Raw genomic sequence first — 19676 nt, forward strand, 5'->3', positions numbered from 1 at the left:
CCCTACACTCGTATTTTGAGTGTAATTTAATAATAATTGTCTCTTTTGACAATAATTTGCCAAAAGAGACAAAACACACAATAAATGCAGATGAATTGACTGGTCTCAGAGAGACCACTTCACAATTTCAAGTCATCAAAACACAAAAGTGCTGCTGCTTTTAGGAAAACTAATGTGGTGACTTTAGTACAGTGATGGAATACTGGTGTGAAGAAAGTTTGAAGTCTCTGTAAGTTCATTTTCATATCGTAGTGGAATGAATGTATGAAAGTATGAAAAATGATGTCAAAGCTCTAAAATATGAATGCTTGCCTCTGAAAAAGATTAGCAGAAACGTAAAGTATATAGCCTACATTTTGTAGAGATTATGCTTAACATGCAAAATCTCTTGTATGGTCCTTGAACTTTAAACTCAAATCTCTGTGAAGCCTGACCTCTAACAGTGAAAAGTAAGGTGCCTGGTCTTTGGTGGCAGGTGATGTCACCACCTGAAGAGTTCAACAGGTGATGAGATCACCTGCCTCCACCTGGTACCCTGCTCTTCGTCATTAGAGTTCAGGCTTCACAAAGATTTGGGTCTGGGACTTTAATTACTCTAAGCTTTTGTGCAGCGAGAAATACGCCACAGTATATCAGCAAATTGACAAAACCATGATTCCAGTATTCTCACTGGTGTAGAGTGAGTGGAGCGCCTACCTATAAGTGGCGGTTAAAAAAAAAAGTAAAATCTTTTTCCTCTAAAATATTTGGGAAGACAGAGGGTTTTATACTCTTGAAAAGAAATTGCGCACTTTAGAGTGCAAGTGTGCTAGTGTTAATGGATTATGTATAAAGTGGAAGCTCACTATTTACCCTTGAAATTAGTGGTAAAAGAGGCTGTTTCCATGCATGTTGTTTTTTGAGGCCTTCTTTGTTTTCATTTGCATTCATGTCTTTGAGAATAAAATAAAAGTTCTGTTCTCACTAAGATTCACTAAGTCAAGATTCATGTCCAGATTCACTTATATTGTCATCACAGAACAATTATAGTGAATCTGGACCTCAGTGTCTTTTTTCCTATTTTTCTTCTGTCTGTCCTTCAGATGTAGGAACAAGACCCAAAGGAGAGAAAATTCCTCATGAACAACAGATCAAATTCTTCGGAAAGGTCTGAACTTACTCATTGGTGTCAGTTGAGTAGAGAAAGGTCTGACCTTGTAGCTTTTATCATTTCAAATATTTTTTGTGCGTATTCGATTTCAATGTTAAGTATTTCATAAATAAATCAAAAAATATAAAAATGACTATAATGAGATTTAATAGGTATACAGCTTGCTAGCTATATGAGTATCATATTCATGAATTAATTGCTATAGACTGCTGGATGGCTAAATAAAAGGAAAGGAGATGGAGCATGATTGCATAAAATATGAAAATGACTCTAAACTCGTGTTGTGGCACAGTCTCGCATTAATAGATCTTGCCAATACTAATCATATTCCCAGATAATGTCTGTGAACACAACTGCAATATTTCTTTTTTACTGTGACCCTGACAGAAGGAGCCCTTGTGATTTTGGTGACCCCATGACTCTCCCTCTAGCACTACCATGAGGCAAAACTGAAAACGATAACTCCAACAGCTTTTATGCAAATCTTTTCAAATTTGCTGTGTAGGAACATAGCCATAAAGTGTCACTGGAAATTCAGCCTGCATTTCTTCACCAACAGCTTGTCTAGTTTAGCTTAGTTTAGTTTATTTTGACAACTACTTGAACTACTTGAAGAGGCCAGCAGTGCCAGTATGATGGCAACATCTAATAAATAAATTCCTTAAAATGAATGCAAATCATTTTGATGATCAATCGTTCACCTAAATACAGATATAAATATTTAAACAGCACAGCAGTGGCATAGTACAAGAAAATATGAATATCACATGCTAAAAGAAAGAACATACTTTATGTTAAAACAGTTACCATTCCAGTAGCGCTAAAATTCACAGGTGACATTGCAATACAATAGTCATATTTACACTTAATGTAATATACCATTGCCTGATCTGACGGCTTTCAAAACACAACTGAATGCACACCATTAGCGAAGCCTTCATTTTCCACTTCAAGTTCCACAAGCTTATTGTATTAGAATAGTAGCTTGTTCCACTTAAATGCCCAGAGTACAAAAAAGAACTTCATCGCTGGTAAAATAATTCAGAATACATTATTTGGGCTATTGTTATTAACCTTATAGTCCATACAAGGCTGTAATTGCACTGCTCTCACTTCAGTGGGTAGCCACTGTAGCTGCAAAAACTGTTCCTTCCCTACGTGAGGTTTCTAATCAACTCTCATCAGTTTATTTTGTGATACTTGTAGCATTTGACTGTTTGTTTTTTTGACCATTTTAGATAAACCACCAAACCAGGAAGAGTTAGTATAATCATAATGACATAAAATAAAGGTATTTGGCCAGCATCCTAGTGCAATCCCTGTCCAACAGCTTCATCTTTCTAGCCAGGAATTTGTTCTAGCATTAACCTTGACGATTACCTTCAGAGCCATACTACTGCTTAAGGTCATTATCCATTATAGATCCATGGTAGTGAACAGAATGCTCAACAAGAACTTTCTTGGTCAGTCCTGGCTGGCATGGGGGACTTTTAGCTTCTGATGATGTCATGCAGGTGTTCCCAATGTCAGACCCACAGAGAACTGTAGCGCAACATCTTAAAGTCATAGCTTTTACCCATACAGTGGTATTTGCTGGTCCATGCAAGTGTAATACATCCACCAGATTTGGTCCATTTTATAATTCCCTGTCACACAAACAAGACCTTCATCAGGAATGTATTGCTCCAAAATGAATGAAGTAGATACAGAATGGAAATCAGCACGATTTTGAGGGGCAACGCAAAGGTGAAATATTGTTTTGAAAGATGCACAACAACATGTTTGATTATGTTTCACTTTCGATGCTCTCTCCATTCCCTGAGCTTCCAATGTTGTTTTCCTTTGTTGTTTTCTGGTCTGAATCTACTTCATTCATTTTGAAGCAGTGCACTCTCAATGAGGCTCTTGTTCTTACAACAGGGAAGTATTTAATCGGCCAAACTTAATGGATGTATAACACTCACATAGACCAGCAAATACCAAACTAATCCAAACAAAAATCACTTTTACTGCAGTCTTTTTTCTCTCTTTTTATCTGAGAGACAGAGACCTAGGTATGTTATATCGATGCAATTTCACCTGCAGGTTGTCTTGCCACTGGTGGATCAGTACTTCAAAAACCACAGACTCTACTTCTTGTCTACAGCCATCCGTCCAATCAGCAGTGGTGGCCATGCCTCAAACAAGGAGAAGGAGATGGTGACAAGGTGAGGTGACCGACACCAATATGAACAGGTGTCATTTTTTTTTTTTACATAAAAAAGTATCTATCTGTCTATCTATCTGTCTATCTGTCTATCTATCTATCTATCTATCTGTTATATATTTGAAAAGATAGGAAACTGTGTCACATCAACTGTTGAGCTGCGTCATTAAGTTTTCAGCCCCCTAATGTTTTGCATATTGTGTTATGCCATGATTGTTGTAATAATGGGCCTCATTCACAGTGTGTACGTGTAAGTTATCTATTATATATTTTAACACTTATTAGAAAAAGCAGAACAGAAAAACAAAAACAAACTCAGAAATCCTGTACACAGGCATTCTATCTTCATCTACAGCAGGGATACTCAAATACCTGAACCTGGGGGCCACTTTGGGAAAATGGCAAGGGGCCAGGGGCCAGTTGATAAAATGACAACATTAATGATACTTGATGATTACTTATCTCTTTCATTTGTTTTATTTTCACTTTTTCACGTATCAGAAGGTAAGTGCAATGGTAGTTTGTTATGGTGTGACTTTTCATTTCTGTTATGTCCATGACAGTTTGTAATCAAATGAATTTGCCACATTTTCCCTCAATATTGAATAATTCTGTAAGTGCAATTTGCACATTAAACACAAACAACTTTGTACATGAACAACAAATGTACATGAATAGCTTTCTGTACATCTCTCTGCTGTCAAGTCGGTTAACACTGAAGATACCTGAGCACATCTCTTTCAATTGCTTCACAGAGTTGTTTATGACTTGGCCCACATTCAACACAAATCTTCTCTGAGTGAGGGCAGTCCTGTCTATTTAGATGAGTTATTAATTATTTTTAAATTGTAATAAAGATATTATCTCATTAATTACATTACTAGTATATAATTATATAAGAATTTTAATATTAGTATTTTGTATTTTTATCATTTTATTTTTAGTTTTGATTGATTGCTTGGGGGGCCAGTCAAAATTGTGTCACAGGGCGGAAGTGGCCCGAGGGCCAGACTTTGAGTATCCCTGATCTACAGTGTAAAATTATTTTGCTAAGTACATCATTGCTAAAGACAATTTTTCCATACAAGTATTCATTTTAAGTTGGAAGCTCACCATAATATTTTCTGTACAGTTTACATCTTTTAATCTTTGTGCCTGTTGATTCAAGGTTGGTGAATGTGGTTAAAGTCTGTTTGTTGTAATAATTTTATGGGCTATTAGTACAAGAGTTCTGAGCATGAGTTCCCCAAGATTAAATAACACAAAACTATGTATATATCTAAAATTCCTTTATCTCTTGTATCGATTTTTGGCTTAGCTGAGAATTGAGCCAGCATTACAGACCGCTATGTCATGTGGGTGAGTGAGTGAGTGAGTAATGGAAAGATCAGTCGATCAATCAATCAAACACAATTGGTCGGCAGACCAAAGACATTGATCATGTGTTGGCTACCATTGTTGTCCATGTGTACAAATCCCACTGAAAAATCGTCTGCCTATGGTGAATATTCAATCACTGTCTACAAATACTTGGCGAAAAAAAGTTAACTTTTGAACCTATCTGTGACATCTTTTCAATGGTGACCATAGTTGTTTTTTAAATGTCTTTTCAAGTGAGAAGCCCACCCCACCCACCGACCTTTGTCTGTTTTTGTGACAGGAAAAATGCCTGTGTGTGTGTGTGTGTGTGTGTGTGTGTGTGTGTGTGTGTGTGTGTGTGTGTGTGTGTGCGCGTGTGCGTGTGTGTGTGCGTGTGCGTGTGCGCATGCGCACTTGCATGTTTGCATGCAGGGGTGTGCATGTGTGAGAGAAAGATTTTGAGGAACATCTGGTTCCACAGATGAACCTTAATGAAGCTGTGATGTATAATTCTTTGATGTGTTTCTGAATCTTAAATTGCTTTTGAAAAGTTGTACATAAACAGGTTATTGTTGTTATCATTATTATTATTATTAGAAGTAGTAGTGTTGTCATCAAACTTGGCTGGCACATAGTTCACAATGTAAGCCTTTTACAGAGACCGACATCACTCCCCTACCTTCAATGCAATTTTTCCCCATTCATTTTATATTTTAGGTTTCTGCATCTGGATTTAAGAAGGAAAGAATTGAAAGGGATACATTCGTTACAGACCCTGTATGTGTACCCATTTTGTATCTACATAACGTTTAATTCATGACACCAGTATGTTAAGTTATGCTGCCCAGTGGTAACCCAGTATGCCACCGTCTGTAATAGAGAAATTCACTTTGGGTCTCACCCTTGGTCCTTTGTTTTGCCATATTAATCTGTTAACAAGGTTGTTAAGCACACTCAGTCTAGAGAAAGGAACCATTTCTGTCAAAATAAAAACAAAAACAAACCTAGCTATTACTAACATAGCCTATTTCTAATGTGCATAGGCAAAATATTACATTTACTAATTTATAGGACAATCCCAAGGTGTTTCAGACATTTCAAACATAGGTTACTGTAACAGTAGTGGAGCAACAACAATAGGTGCATGTGCACCACACCGGTTGACAATGTGCTGGTGTGGGTGGCCCCCTGAACGTGGCAGGGCCCTAGGTGTTTGCCTAGTTCACCTCGCCCACTTATCCAGAATATGGTGAAGGATGGCTCATCACTTTTGTATCACTCAGCTCTCTTTATGCACTGCTGGCCTACTATAATATCCCTCTCTATGTACTATAATATTCCTCTTTATATATGGGAACTTACAAAAGAATGGTGTTCCATTATTAAGACACTTTATGTTGGTTTTTCCCTTAATTTGTCAAATGTCAAATGTAAGTGCTTTTAAATATCTGTAATGAGTGATTTCTCAGTCAACAGACCATATCAGTGCTTCTCAAACATAGTGAACATGAGCTTCAAACACAGATCAGTCCATCCATTTTCTGCCGCTTATCTGGAAGTGGGTCGCGGTGGCAGCAGGCTGAGGAGCTCCGCCCAGATGGTCTTTTCAGTGGCCACATCCACCAGCTCCTCCTGGGGGATCCCGAGGTGTTTCCAGGCCAGCCGGGAGACAGTCCCCCCCCAGCATGTCCTGGTTCTGCTCCGGGGCCTCTTCCCAGGTGGACATGCCCAGAACACCTCCACGAGGAGGCCTCCTGACTAGGTGCCTGAACCACCTCAACTGGCTCCTTTCAATGCGGAGGAGCAGCAGCTCTATCCCGAGCTCCTCATGGACGTCCAAGCTCCTCACCCTATCCCTAAGGGTGTGCCTCGCCACCCTGTGGAGGAAACCCATTTTCACTGCTTGTATCTGTGACCTTGTTCTTTTCTTTTTTCTTTTTTTTTTTCTTTTTCTTTTTTTTTTTGGTCACTACCCAGAGATTGTGACCATAGGTGAGGGCTGGAACAAAGATCAACCTGTAAATCGAAAGCCTTGCCTTCTGGCTCAGCTCCTTCTTCACCATGATGGTCTGGTACATTGATTGCATGACTGCTGCTGCCCTGATCCGCCTGTCAATCTCTTGCTCCACTCTACCCTCACTTGTGGACAAGACTCTGAGGCAGTACATTGTTCCCCACTTGGAGAGGCCAAACTACCTTTTTCTGGCAGAGAACCATGGACTCAGACTTAGAGGTACTGATCCTCATCCTGACACCTTCGCATTCGGCCACAAACCTCCCCAACGACTGCTGAAGGTCACAGCCTGATGAGGCCAGCAGGACCACATCATCTGCAAAAAGCAGGGACGCAATCCTGTGGTCACCAAACTGGACACCCTCCATGCCCCGACTGTGCCTTGAAATCCTGTCCATGAAGATCATGAACAGAATTGGAGACAAGGGGCAGAGTCCAACACCTACCGGGAGTGAGCGCAACCTAGTGTCAAGAATGTGGACACAGCTCTCACTGCAGTTATACAGGGACTGGATGACCCGCAGAAGTACACCCGGTAACCCCATACTCCCACATCACCACCCACAGGATCCCACGAGGGACAAGGTTGTAAACCTTCTCCAAATCCACAAAGCACGTGTAGACTGGATAGTGAAACTCCCATGCCCCCTCCAGTATCCATGCAACGGTGAAGAGCTGGTCCACTGTTCCATGACCAGGACGGAACCCGCATTGCTCCTGTTGAATCGGAGGTTCAACGATCAGCTGTAGTCTCCTCTCCAACACCCTAGAGTACGCTTTCCCAGGTAGGCCGAGCAGTATGATACCCTGATAATTGGCACACACTTGCCGATCCCCTTTTTTAAAAATAGTAACCACCAGCCCCATCTGCCACTACCTGGGCTCTGGCCCTGACCTCCATGCAGCATTGAAGAGACATGTCAACCATGACAGTCCAACAACACCCCAATGCCTTCAGCACTTTGGGGCGGATCTTGTCCATCCCCGGTGCCTTGCCACTGAAGAGTTTCCAAACCACCTCAGCAACCTCTGCCAGGGAAATAGGTTTACGTTTCAGTAAGGTTCAGGAGCTCCTCGAAGTGCTCCTTCCACTGTCCGACTACATCCTCAGTCGAGGGGCTCTAGTTTCCCGGCGCAGCGCAGGGTGGCGCAGTGAGGCGAACCCCGCGCAGAGCTAGTTTGGACCAGCGCAACCCGAGGCGCTCACAGTTTGGTAGTTTGGCAGACCGAGGTGCATTGAGATGGGAGTGGCGGCGCAGCAGGGAGAGGTGTCAACAGATTCAGCTTGGTGTAGTGACAGTTTCATGCCAAAAGGCTTTGCCGAGGTGCGCTCAAAGCTTGCCATCTGAAACCACATCTACTTTAAGCGCAAGGTGGAGCATAGCTGGTTTAGTGGAAGTTTGGCTGAAGGGAGGGATGGCAGTGTGAGTGCAAACACCGCGATAGTCGGACACTGGAGGCGAGATCCAACATGGCGGCGCCCTGCTGCTGAATGAACGAAGCAAACATATAAACTTCAAAGGATTTACAAAAGAATTTAACACTTCCTTATTAAAATTCCATCCACCGATCATCAGTTACCACCAACCCGGACCAGTACATCTTTACAGTGGAGGACATAACGGATCTTGAAGCATTCATCGACGACTACTACAACCGGCAGATCAACATGGAGCCAGACTCAGCCAAACCCAGCACCAAAAGACGAAAGACAGACTCCTCAACGGACACAGCCCCTAAATAAAAACTATATAAAAAAAAAAAAAAAAAAAAAAATTAATAATAAGGGGAAAATAAAATTAAAATAAATAAATACACACCACTTTCTCCCTCTGGAGCACCCGGCCGTACCACTTGGACCTGGTGGGAGGGCCTCTTGCTTACCCCCCTGATGCCCCAGTCTGACCTCATCCACTGCTGCAATATAGGTCAACATATCTAAATACATATTATCACATACCAATATATAAATATATACATCAATCAGTTAATACTCTGATGATTGTCGCTGCCATGTTATATTCATTTACATTAGGTTATGTTATAATTATACAACATATGATTGTTATTATTATAACTATTATATATAATATAATTATACAGTTATTACATATAGTAAAATTATATAATTATAGTGTTATAATTATAATATTAATTATATAACAGTGAAATATTATGTTATGTAATATTATTTCTTACAGTGCTATATATATTATATTGTGTCATATCATGTTGTGCTACATCACATCATAATGCATTATATTACCTCTCATATTATTGTATATACATATAACATGTGTATGCATATGTATGTGTATGTTTGTGTGTGCATATATGTATGTTTTTTTTATTATTATTACTATTATTATTATTATTATTATTATTATTATTATCTATTTATTTATTTATTTATTTATTTTATTTAGATTTTTACTTTATTGCTTAGTTATCCGTATCATATTATCTATACCATATCGGATATAATAACACCATACCTTCTGCTACTTCACCCACACACACGCGCACACACACACACACACACACACACACACACACACCCTTCCTATATACATGTCATTGTAACTGCAGTTGTGCTGGCTGTTGTGTTTTGTACTGTATGTCTACTGTCTGTACTTTATGTCCACTTGTAATAAAAAAAAAAAAAAAAAAAAAGTTTGGCTGAATAGTGTTTTTTGTCGGTATTTATTTCATTGTTAATGTGCCTGACATTCCAGAAACCTGCCTGTGAGGTTTTGGTGACGTGTGCGCACTGTGCGCTCGTCAGCCAAATTTCCACTACACCGGCTGCGCTCCGCCTGAGGCAGTAGACCTCCATGTCAATTGTGTAAACGTTCATTACACCTTCGCGCAGCGCGTTTTAAAGGCGAGGACAGGGGCTCATTTGATTGGTTTAAAGTGAATCGGCTGTGCTAAACCCACTCCACGCCTTCTCTCCTCCCTTCCGCCAGTAGGAGGGACAGCAGAGTACTTGCGCCACTGCGCATGGCGTGCCAAACTTGCAAAATCCACCTGGCAACACCCAGTTGGTGAAGCGCAACTGCGCTGCGCCCCCGCCTCACCTGGTCTGTGAAACTAAAGCCCAAGGTCAGAACCTCCCCATCCCTTCCTGGATGAGGCCCTGCCTGCCCCTCCTGAGTCGCCTGATGGTTTGCCAGAACCTCTTTGTCTTCTCTGGTTCTGGCAAATCAGTCTCCACATTGATGTTGTATTTTATTGTATTTTATTGGTCTCAATTGCTGTGAGAGAAGCCTTTCAATTATAAAGGGCTGATTCACATTTGAGTAACACAAATTAGTAAGATTCATGTTTCCTGTTATCAAGTATAAAACCAATTTGATGTATTGTTTCTGAATAATCCAACTGATTACTACTCTAATGTACTAATGTGCCAATGGCCATATTCATCCTTAGGACGAATAAGCCACCCATGAAAAAGTAAGGAGGACAACTCATATTATTCAAGCCCTGATGCGCCTGCCACACCTGGGCAGGTGCATCCAAACTTACTCTGCATAGTGAGAACATTTCTACACACGTTACTGAATGAGGCCCATTGTGATTTTTAACTTGCTCATGATGTCTTGTATGACTTGGGAAGAGGACCAAAAGTAATATGTTACCAGAAAACAAAATCCTGGATGATTTCCAGAAGCACAGGGTATTTTTTTGTTGTTGTTGTTGTTGCTAGATAGATATGGTTTTCATTTTTTCATGTTAATTTTTATATTAAAGTTGTGACAAACAACATGTAGTGACATCAGTCTCCACTCATTGTCAGGACCTGCCTCAGGCTGTATACCAATGTGAAACCACTGATTAGAAACCATTTGGGATTGAATCCTTTCCATGAATCTGGAACAGCAGCATGCGAATTCTTGGTAACACTTTAGTTAACAGGTTTGGTACAGGTTTGAGCCATTAATTACTTATTTATTAGTGTGAGTATTAGTAATTTAGTAGTTCTGCATTAGTCACCATTAACTACCTATTAGCTCCTACTTTTGCATGACTCATTTTACACTCTATATAAGTTTGTTGTGTTTTTTCTCAATACACCTATCTTTAATGCTGACTACCTGTTAGTAAGTAAGTAGTTATACTTGAAAAGTATGACAGCCAAACATTTTAATACTTAATACAAACCAAACTATATTTTCATATCTGGGTCATTAGGGCAAAATTACTTTGAATGTGAGCCAGCCCATCAAAGAAAATTAACTTGTGAATCCAGAACATGAAAAAGCTTTAAAACCACTGCACGGTACCAAAGCAACAGACTTTTCACAATTTCTAAATGTCATATAAAGCATTTATTAGAGGGGCGCACCTGGGAAGAGCGCATACCACTTTTTAAGGCTAACTGGAAAGCTGAGACTCTTGTGGATTCAATGAGCCACATTTTATTCGTGTTTGATGATCAACCATGTTGTCGGTGTTGCTGTCCGTTGTTCTGCTGCAGCCGCGTATGAACAAAAGTTGATTTATAATGAAAGGTATATATGGCAGTCTGTGTGTGCCGCTCACCTGTCAGATCCAGCAGAACTGACCGGGTGGGCGCGGTACCGGCTGGTGCAGCTGACCGGTGATCAGGCGGCAGTCATTTCGCGGGGGTTGTGACACTCAAAAAATTTATCCACCGTTTTATAGCCGCTTCTTTTCCCATTATTGTCTATAAGAAAATGCTTTTTGTGTTGCTGCAGTGCTGCCTGCTAGTGTTCTGTGCTGCTGCTCCTCTGTGATGACGTAAGGGACTGAGCCTGAGGGCTCTCACCAATACCAAAGTGTAGCAGTGTCTCAGATGGATGTGATTGACTGAAAACACACACCAACATGTTTTTTGTTACGTTTTGTTTTAATCTCTTGTAATTGGCTCAAAATCATGCTCAAAACACGCTTCCAAACATTTTTTTTTCTTTAGAAAAAAGCTCCCGAATAATGAGGAGAAACTTCGGGATTAAAGCATTATTTGTGTACTTCCGAATATCGTATTCGGGTTCGGGTACATCCCTACTTGACATACAATGCTGAGCTGCATCTAAAATTAATTGTCAGGTTCCCAGCTTTGAGATGATGTTCACACTTCTATTTGGCATCTACTGTTGGCCTTTTATTTCCAAGATCCTCCGTCTCCTCACTAAAATAGGTTTAAGAAAGGCCAGAATGATAAACAGATAAGTGACATACCACACTATGGAAAAAAAGAAACACTAAGACATACTAAGACGCATCTAATACTGTGTCAGGTTGGCAGAAAAGACTAATTTTAGAATGGGGATCAAATTGATCATGAAGTTTCATCTGTATCAGACACGAAACAGGTTTCTTCTTACCTTACATGTTTCGGCGGTAAGCTTCCGCCTTCATCAGAGGTGTCACTAGGTGGTGTGTGACGTGTCTTTATCAGCTGATGTTACACGTAGAGGCAGCGCTGGATAATGGAGGCAGTGGAGATCAGAAAACAAGTGCAAACAACAATGAACCGGGACGACCTGTCAAATTTGACAGGTCGGCTACGCCTCTACGTGTAACATCAGCTGATAAAGACACGTCACACATCACCTAGTGACACCTCTGATGAAGGCGGCAGCTTACCGCCGAAACATGTAAGGTAAGAAGAAACCTGTTTTGTGTCTGACACAGATGAAACTTCATGATCTATATAAAGTGTAGACACTATGAATCTTCATGGACTATGGGGATCAAATTCTTAGTAAAAATGACTACTTTTTCATTATCTCTCATTACTTATTTGTAGATGTATTTTTAATTAGTTCCCACTAGACCCATACTGAGCAAGTCATAAATGGTTAAATTCAGGTGTGACTACTTACTTCCTAACCGTAAGTAAGTATTAATTGTGGGCTCAAAAACTAATTAATAGTTAGCCAGGTGTAGAATAAAGCATGCAAAATGACTAATACTGACTTTATATAAACTACTAATACTCTATCTGAGGGCACATTTAGTAGCTGTTAATTAAAGTGTTACCGAATTCTTAGGCTGAGTACCCCCTTTAACCTTAAGTGAACCTCATATGATAGACTGTTTGGGTGAACATGGAGAAAATGACAAATCTGGTTCATGTAGAATAACACCTCGCAAACAACCTCAGCATATGCTGAATACTGTGAGAATGTTGTAATTTGTCATTTTGTTGTGTCTGCATTTGTATGTCTTCACTTGTCAGAGTCTTTCATGCTGCTAAACATGTGGAAACCAGGCTCTGTGCTGAGCACTTTGAAGCCTGCACAGCTCAGTTGTCAAACTGCTGTCATTCTCTGTCTCTTTCTGTGTTTGTCTCTGTTATGCAAATTGTCTTATTTGATTGACCTCCTGATTTTTTTTTAAAATCCCCTTTCTGCCTCCCTCCTTATCTCTCTTCATTTAATCTCTTCAGTCTTTTCTGCAAACTGGGAGTTCTTGTCAGGCATAGGATATCGTTGTTTGGTAAGGACGACTACAATCCTTCTGCTCTTTTTCCTGGGTTTGTAATGAAATTGATGATTGATTGATCAAAGAAAAAGTATTTTATTTAATGCATGAGCGGTTGATTGTTGCGCTGAAGTGGTTCCTGATATGCCAAACTGAGGGAACTGTCCTTCCTTCTGTCCAAGAGACAGAAAATGTGGGATAAATTGGACCAACACTTAATTTGTCATGCAATATGTAGTGGAATAAATCAAGTAAATTTAAATTAAAAATTAAATTTTAAAAGAAAAATGCCATAGCCTCACTGTAAAAATAATCATTCTTTTTATGCATAAAAGAAACAATGTTCTGATAAACATGTCTTAGCTTAGAAAAACTAGAACAACACTGATGTTATTCAAAAGTAGCCATTTTGAGCGCTACCTTGAAGGTTTGCATAAATATAACTAGTATTACTGTATTGATCTGAATATAAGACGATATTTTTTCCATTGAAAATGCCCTGAAAAAATGCCCTCGTCTAATATTGGGGGTCTAAGCAAATACACATGTATTGTACTTGCATATGTTCCGTGCTTGAATACAGTACACTTCCCCCGCTCTGGCACGGTTGGAAGGGGTGTGCTCCAGCACGGTATGGGCGTTCATGCACGAGCACATGCACGGTCTGCCGACATCCGGCAGACCTGACCGGGTGGGCGCGGTGCCGGCCGGCATCAGGTGGGCCGGCAGGTGTGCGCCACCACCCGGTTGAATGTAGCAGCCAGCTGACATGCCGCTCCGGCTGTCAGTTGGACGCTTTCTGAAGTTACTACCGAAACTTTTGAGGTAAATAAACATCCCTTAACCCAGGGGTGTCAAACGGGTGCCATGGAGGGCCGAGAGGCTGCAGGTTTTCATTCCAACCAAAAACTCCACCAGGTGATTTCACTGATTAGTTCCTTCTCTCTGCTTGGAGGTGGGGTAATCAGTGAAATCACCTGGTGGAGTTTTCGGTTGGAATGAAAACCTGCAGCCTCTCGGCCCTCCATGGCACCAGTTTGACACCCCTGCCTTAACCCCTTAACCCTGGCCCTGAGTGCAATGTAAGACGGTGGCGGTCTCAGAAAGAAGAGCTAAAAAATGCCCACAGCCAGAGAAGGGCTTTTCATGGTCCAAAAACTGGTCGATTAGACGAGATTGACAGGAGGGTATGCGATTTTGTGAATGAGAAACGTAGTGAAGGACTGCCCGTTACGAGGGCTGTGATGCAGCAAAAAGCACTTGAAGTTGCCACAGAGCTCAACATACCTCGCACTGAGTTTAAAGCTAGCATGGGCTGGTGTCACAGAATGTCCATATAAAAAGTGGATTTCCAAAAAAGGGTCTTGGAAAAAGAGGGGTTGTCTTAAAATCAGGGGCGTCTTATATTCAGATCAATACAGTACTTTGAATTAGTGAAGACCTCATGTCAACCCAACCTCAAACCCTGGTGCAAAGGCCTTGAGAGTACGATGAAAACACAATGTTTTCTCTCTCTCTCACTCACTATCTATCTACAGTTAAGTCCATAAGTATTTGGACAGGTACACAGTATTCATAATTTTACACTACCACAGTGGATTTGAAATAGAATAATTAAGATGTGATTGCAGTGCAGACTTTCAGCTTTGATTTAAGGGATTGAACAAAAATATGATATTAACCTTGTAGGAATTAGAGCCAGTTTTATACACTGTCATCCCATTTTCAGAGGCTCAAAAATAATTGAACAAACTATACATAACATACATAACCATAATTATAAGGGTTGTATTCAATAGGAGCAAAATCCATTGCAGTCTATGCCTGCCTGAAGTCTGGAACCCATGGGCAACATCACCAAATTCTGAGTTTCCTCCCTTGAGATGCTCCGAAGCCTTCACTGTAGCTGCCTTCAGGTGCTGCTTGTTTGTGGGTCTTTCGGCCTTCAGTTTGGTCTTCACCAGGTGAAAAGCAGCTCAGTTCTGTTGAGGTCTGGGAACTAACTTGGCCATTGAAGAATATTCCTCTTCTTTGCTTTCAGTAACTCTTGGGTTGCCTTCACAGTATGTTTTGGGTCATTGTTCTTCTGCACTTTGGAGCGCTGTCCTACCAGTTTTGCGGCATTTGGCTGAATCTGAGCAGAAAGTATAGCCCTTTAAACATCAGAATTGATCTTGCTCCTTCCATCAGCAGTCACATCATCAATAAACACTAGTGACCCAGTTCCATTGGCAGCCATACATGCTCATGCCATAACACTGCCTCCTCCATGCTGGACAGATGATGTGCTCTGCTTTGGGTCATGACTTACTGTATATCCTCTGTATTTATTTTCCTAATTCCTAAATGGTTAATGCCATGTTTTTGTTCAACCCTTTACATTAAAGCTGCAAGTCTGCACTTCAATCATGTCTTGATTATTCCCTGTTCAAATACTTATAGACCTAACTGTATCTTTAAAAACTCTTCCACTAGCCAAAAAACACTTCAGATTCCAACTGAGACTTGCTATATGACAATTCAAAATGTAAATAGGCTTCTTGCTTGATTGTGCTACAGCCCTTGAAATGCAAGCTGATGAACTTGGCTGTGAGCAGGCTCAGTGTGTTTCACATTATACTAAAATACACTATATCATCAAACACCTCTCTGATTTTATTAACCTACTCATCATTATGTGATTTTCTTCTGTGGCTTTTTTTTCATCAGGAATATTCTGCTGCATGCTGTAGCATTCTCTCAGGCTGCATAGTGCTGTTTGGGTGGGGAATGAGCACAACTACAATGGGATTTGCGCTGAGTCAAGACAAACATTTCTATAGATATCACAATAATAAACTTACATTAATTATATTACAGTTACTATTCCCAGGAATGCATACCTTACTTACTATACATCCTCAGCCTTTTATCACTAATGAAGTTGGATTGTTACAGGTTATGTTTTCCCATTACATCTGTTTGTCTGTTTGTTTGTCTGTTAGCAAGATATCTCAAAATCTACAGATTTGCATGAAAGTTGGTTGAAACATTGAGCAAGGGCCAAGGAAAAGATGATAATTTTTTCATGCTAAACAGGGCATGACACTGAAATGCATTTAACTTTTGAACAGATTCATGCAACATCATGAAATGTTCTGAAAGGTTGGTCATGTTGCCAGGAAACAGAGATTAGTTTTTCATATTGATTGGCCAAAGGGGTGTGTGTGGCATGATTACCCTTTGGTGAATACCTTTTGGTGAAATGGCATATCTTTACATTTGTATAGTGTTGGTGAAGGTATGCACTCTACTGAGTGCTTTTTCTAGTTTTTCTCCTTTTATATAATTTCCTATAATCCACATTTGATTTAATATGGGCAGGTTATGTAATATACATTTCATACAAAGCTACAAAAAAAAAAAAAAAAAAAAAAAAGATGGGAGTTGGAGTTACAGATAAGCTTATTTTCTGTTCTGTATTTGGGTTATTTGAACCATTGAGTTTGGCTTTATCTTGGCTGTTAGTTGTATATCTATCTATCTTTCTATCTATCTATCTCTCTATAGAGAGATAGATAGATATAAATATATAGATATATAGATACATGTATGTATGTATGTATATATAAAATTCATTCACTGAAGCAGCCAAAAAAGGAAAAAAACTGGAGACACATAAACACCTCTGATATTACCAGATCTTTTCATTAGTTATTCAATTCTGACCAAAAATACAGCTTCAGACAGCAGTAAGAGGGGTCCAAGCAACCATGCAGAATGTGGGATATACAGAACTGTAAAAAGGCTTTTGTTCTCAACCTGAGCATGTAGGGAAGAGAAAAGAAACTGCCATGTGTTTGATATTTAAACAGAAAAAGAATGGACAAATAAGGATTTGGATTCACATACAAAGACATTGTCAATGGATTTGTGTGTATATTCCTATACACGTCCATCCCTTGATGTTAAGGTAGCTAACAACCCTATTAGAGCAAGATAGCAGTGCTGAAGCTACCACAGACAGCTGATGGAAAATGTTATGTCATATGCAATCGTACATGTGGGGCCCTATCTTGTGCCACCCGCTACCCGTGAATTGCGCATTTAGGAGCTTCCGCTATCCCTAAACGGTATCTTGCACCCACACTACCCGCTATACCTTATGCCGACTCCGTTATTTGCGCCTTTGACCACCCGCTATCTGCTTTCCCTGAAGTTTGGGCTTTAACAAGAGCACGCCAAGGCGGCTTCAATGTGCGCCCCGACGGAGCCACGCCACGCACGCGGTCGGACTGATAATGGGACGCCGTCGGAATGGACTGAGTATATTACTCATAGACTGTTTAGAGGAAAGACTGTTTTAACTTGGACACTTACGCCAGTGTGTTTTATTGTTTTATCATAAGCCAGCAGCTGTGCTGTGCTGTACAAACCACCTTGCTTTAGCCTCAGTTGAACCCCTGAGAAAATCTACCGCCCTCTCTCCATCACAGGTTTAGGATTTAGGATTTAAGATAACGCAGCCTGCCCTTAAAGGCAATGGCACCTGGCACACTGATTGGTTTAATTGGTGTAACGCCCAAAACACGCCTATGCATAATATAGCGGGTAGTGCAAGTATTTTACGGATAACGGGAGGTGCGCAAGATAGCAACTTTTGCGGGGGAGCGCCTCTTTCGCAATGCTAAATCCCCAAATAATGGGTTTAGGGACTCTGGCACAAGATAGGGCCCCAAGTCTTTTAAACATCATAGATAATTATAACAACTGGCATCTCAAGCATAAAACAACAACAAAATCTATTGTGACCTAAATAAATATGTTACACAACCTCAAGCCCTGGTGCAAAGGTCTTGAGAGTACTACGCAAACACAATGTTCTCTCTCTCTCACTCACTCTGTCTGTCTACAGTTAGGTCCATAAGTATTTGGACAGTGACACAACATTCATAATTTTGCCCTTTTACACCACCACAGTGGATTTGAAGTGGAGAAATCAAGATGTGATTGAAGTGCAGACAACAATTGTCTTCCATTGAACAAAGTATACATAACATACATACTTTTTTATTTTTTTTTTTTTTTACAATGAATCATATTGGCTTCGTTGTTGTAGCTGGTTACACTAGCCACTGCTTTGTTCTGTTTTAGGGGCATTGTCATTTAAACTAGCAGTTCTTAAGACACAGATTGGATGAACTATGAGCATGTTAAGCAACATAGTAGAAGGATTCTATTAGATTATTAAACATCAGTTGGGCTCAAATGGTAGACCTCTCCATTGGATGCCCTCTAGTCACCTCCTTGGTGTTGATGCAATTTTTCATTCAACTCTGAGAAGTAAACCTTGAAATCAACCACTTCAAGCCCCAGACTTATTAGAGGTGTTGCTGCTAATTAAAAGAATATGAAAGGGTTTTCAGGTGGTAGAGTGCGTACCATATATCAAGGGTCATTCTGTACTGCAGCAGCCTGGGTTAGATTCCAAACTAACCCATTTGCTGCACGTCCTCCCCTCTCTCTCCCCTACCTTTCCTGTCTTTCTCTACAGTCACGATCAAATCATGCGGAAATTCCATAAAATATATAAAAAAGGGGTCTCTTTTGCTATTTAGTATCTCAAGGGAGAAAAGCGAATAATGCTCAGAAGATCTATATTATATATTGTGTGTATGTGTGCATGGGTAAAAGTGTGCACGTATGCATGACAGTGTGTGTGTATGTGTGTTTGTATGTCCACATGAGTGTATGCTTATCCACTGCGTGACACCTGCATGTGTGTGACGTTTAGTGTAGTTTGTAATTGAATTTGTTTTGCCTTTGCCAGTTTCTGCTGAAAAATACCTGACACTGATTTTCAGGTATGCTGCAGTGCAGCATACCTGAAAATTTCAACCCTGACAAAGTAGTACAGAGATGTTTTTTGTCTTATGTGATTTGGTGTTGACCTATGTAGTGTTGACATACTCTTTATGCTTAATATGTCATAACATAATGCTAAGAGCAGTCCACCACATAACTAAATACAAAGTAAAAAGATGTTCCACCCTCTGAGGACTAGCATAGCATGTGAATGCGAACCTAGAGATATGAATCTGGATTAAGTAAGGAAAAATATTTGAGACTATTACATTTACTTGTAATTTGTTGCCTGACAGGATGATAGCCATATTGATTTTTTTCTTCACATTTGTCTGTTACCGAAAAATAGTTGCAAAAATAACAGTAATGCTCAAACAGAATTTTTAGTGAGTTAGCTGTACCACGTAGGAAGCTACATGTACTATCATCTGTCTCTTCTTTTGGAGATAAGAGAATAAAATAAAAATAAATGACTTAAAAGAATACACACAGTTCTTGTCATAAGACACCTTCCATATCCAAAATGATACAGTAACTTTAAATAAACCCCAAGTGGAGTGAAGGTTTCATATGAAAACAATATGAAATAGGGCAGCATCACAGCTATTGTTTTTATCTGAGAGTGGATAATCTCTTTTCTTTGTAGATAA

General features: G+C 40.0%; 1 protein-coding gene across 1 annotated transcript in view; it reads left to right on the top strand.

Moving 5' to 3' along the window:
* ryr2a (ryanodine receptor 2a (cardiac)) overlaps positions 1-19676 on the top strand; it is a 666625-nt gene that overhangs the window by 454397 nt on the left and 192552 nt on the right. Inside the window, exons 64-66 of the mRNA XM_030078094.1 lie at positions 1083-1147; positions 3236-3357; positions 13148-13197. Of these exons, the coding sequence (XP_029933954.1) occupies positions 1083-1147; positions 3236-3357; positions 13148-13197 (237 nt within the window). The remainder of the gene's footprint in view (positions 1-1082; positions 1148-3235; positions 3358-13147; positions 13198-19676) is intronic.

This window comes from Myripristis murdjan, chromosome 19 (assembly GCF_902150065.1).
Source record: "Myripristis murdjan chromosome 19, fMyrMur1.1, whole genome shotgun sequence".
Classification (NCBI taxonomy): Eukaryota; Metazoa; Chordata; class Actinopteri; order Holocentriformes; family Holocentridae; genus Myripristis; species Myripristis murdjan.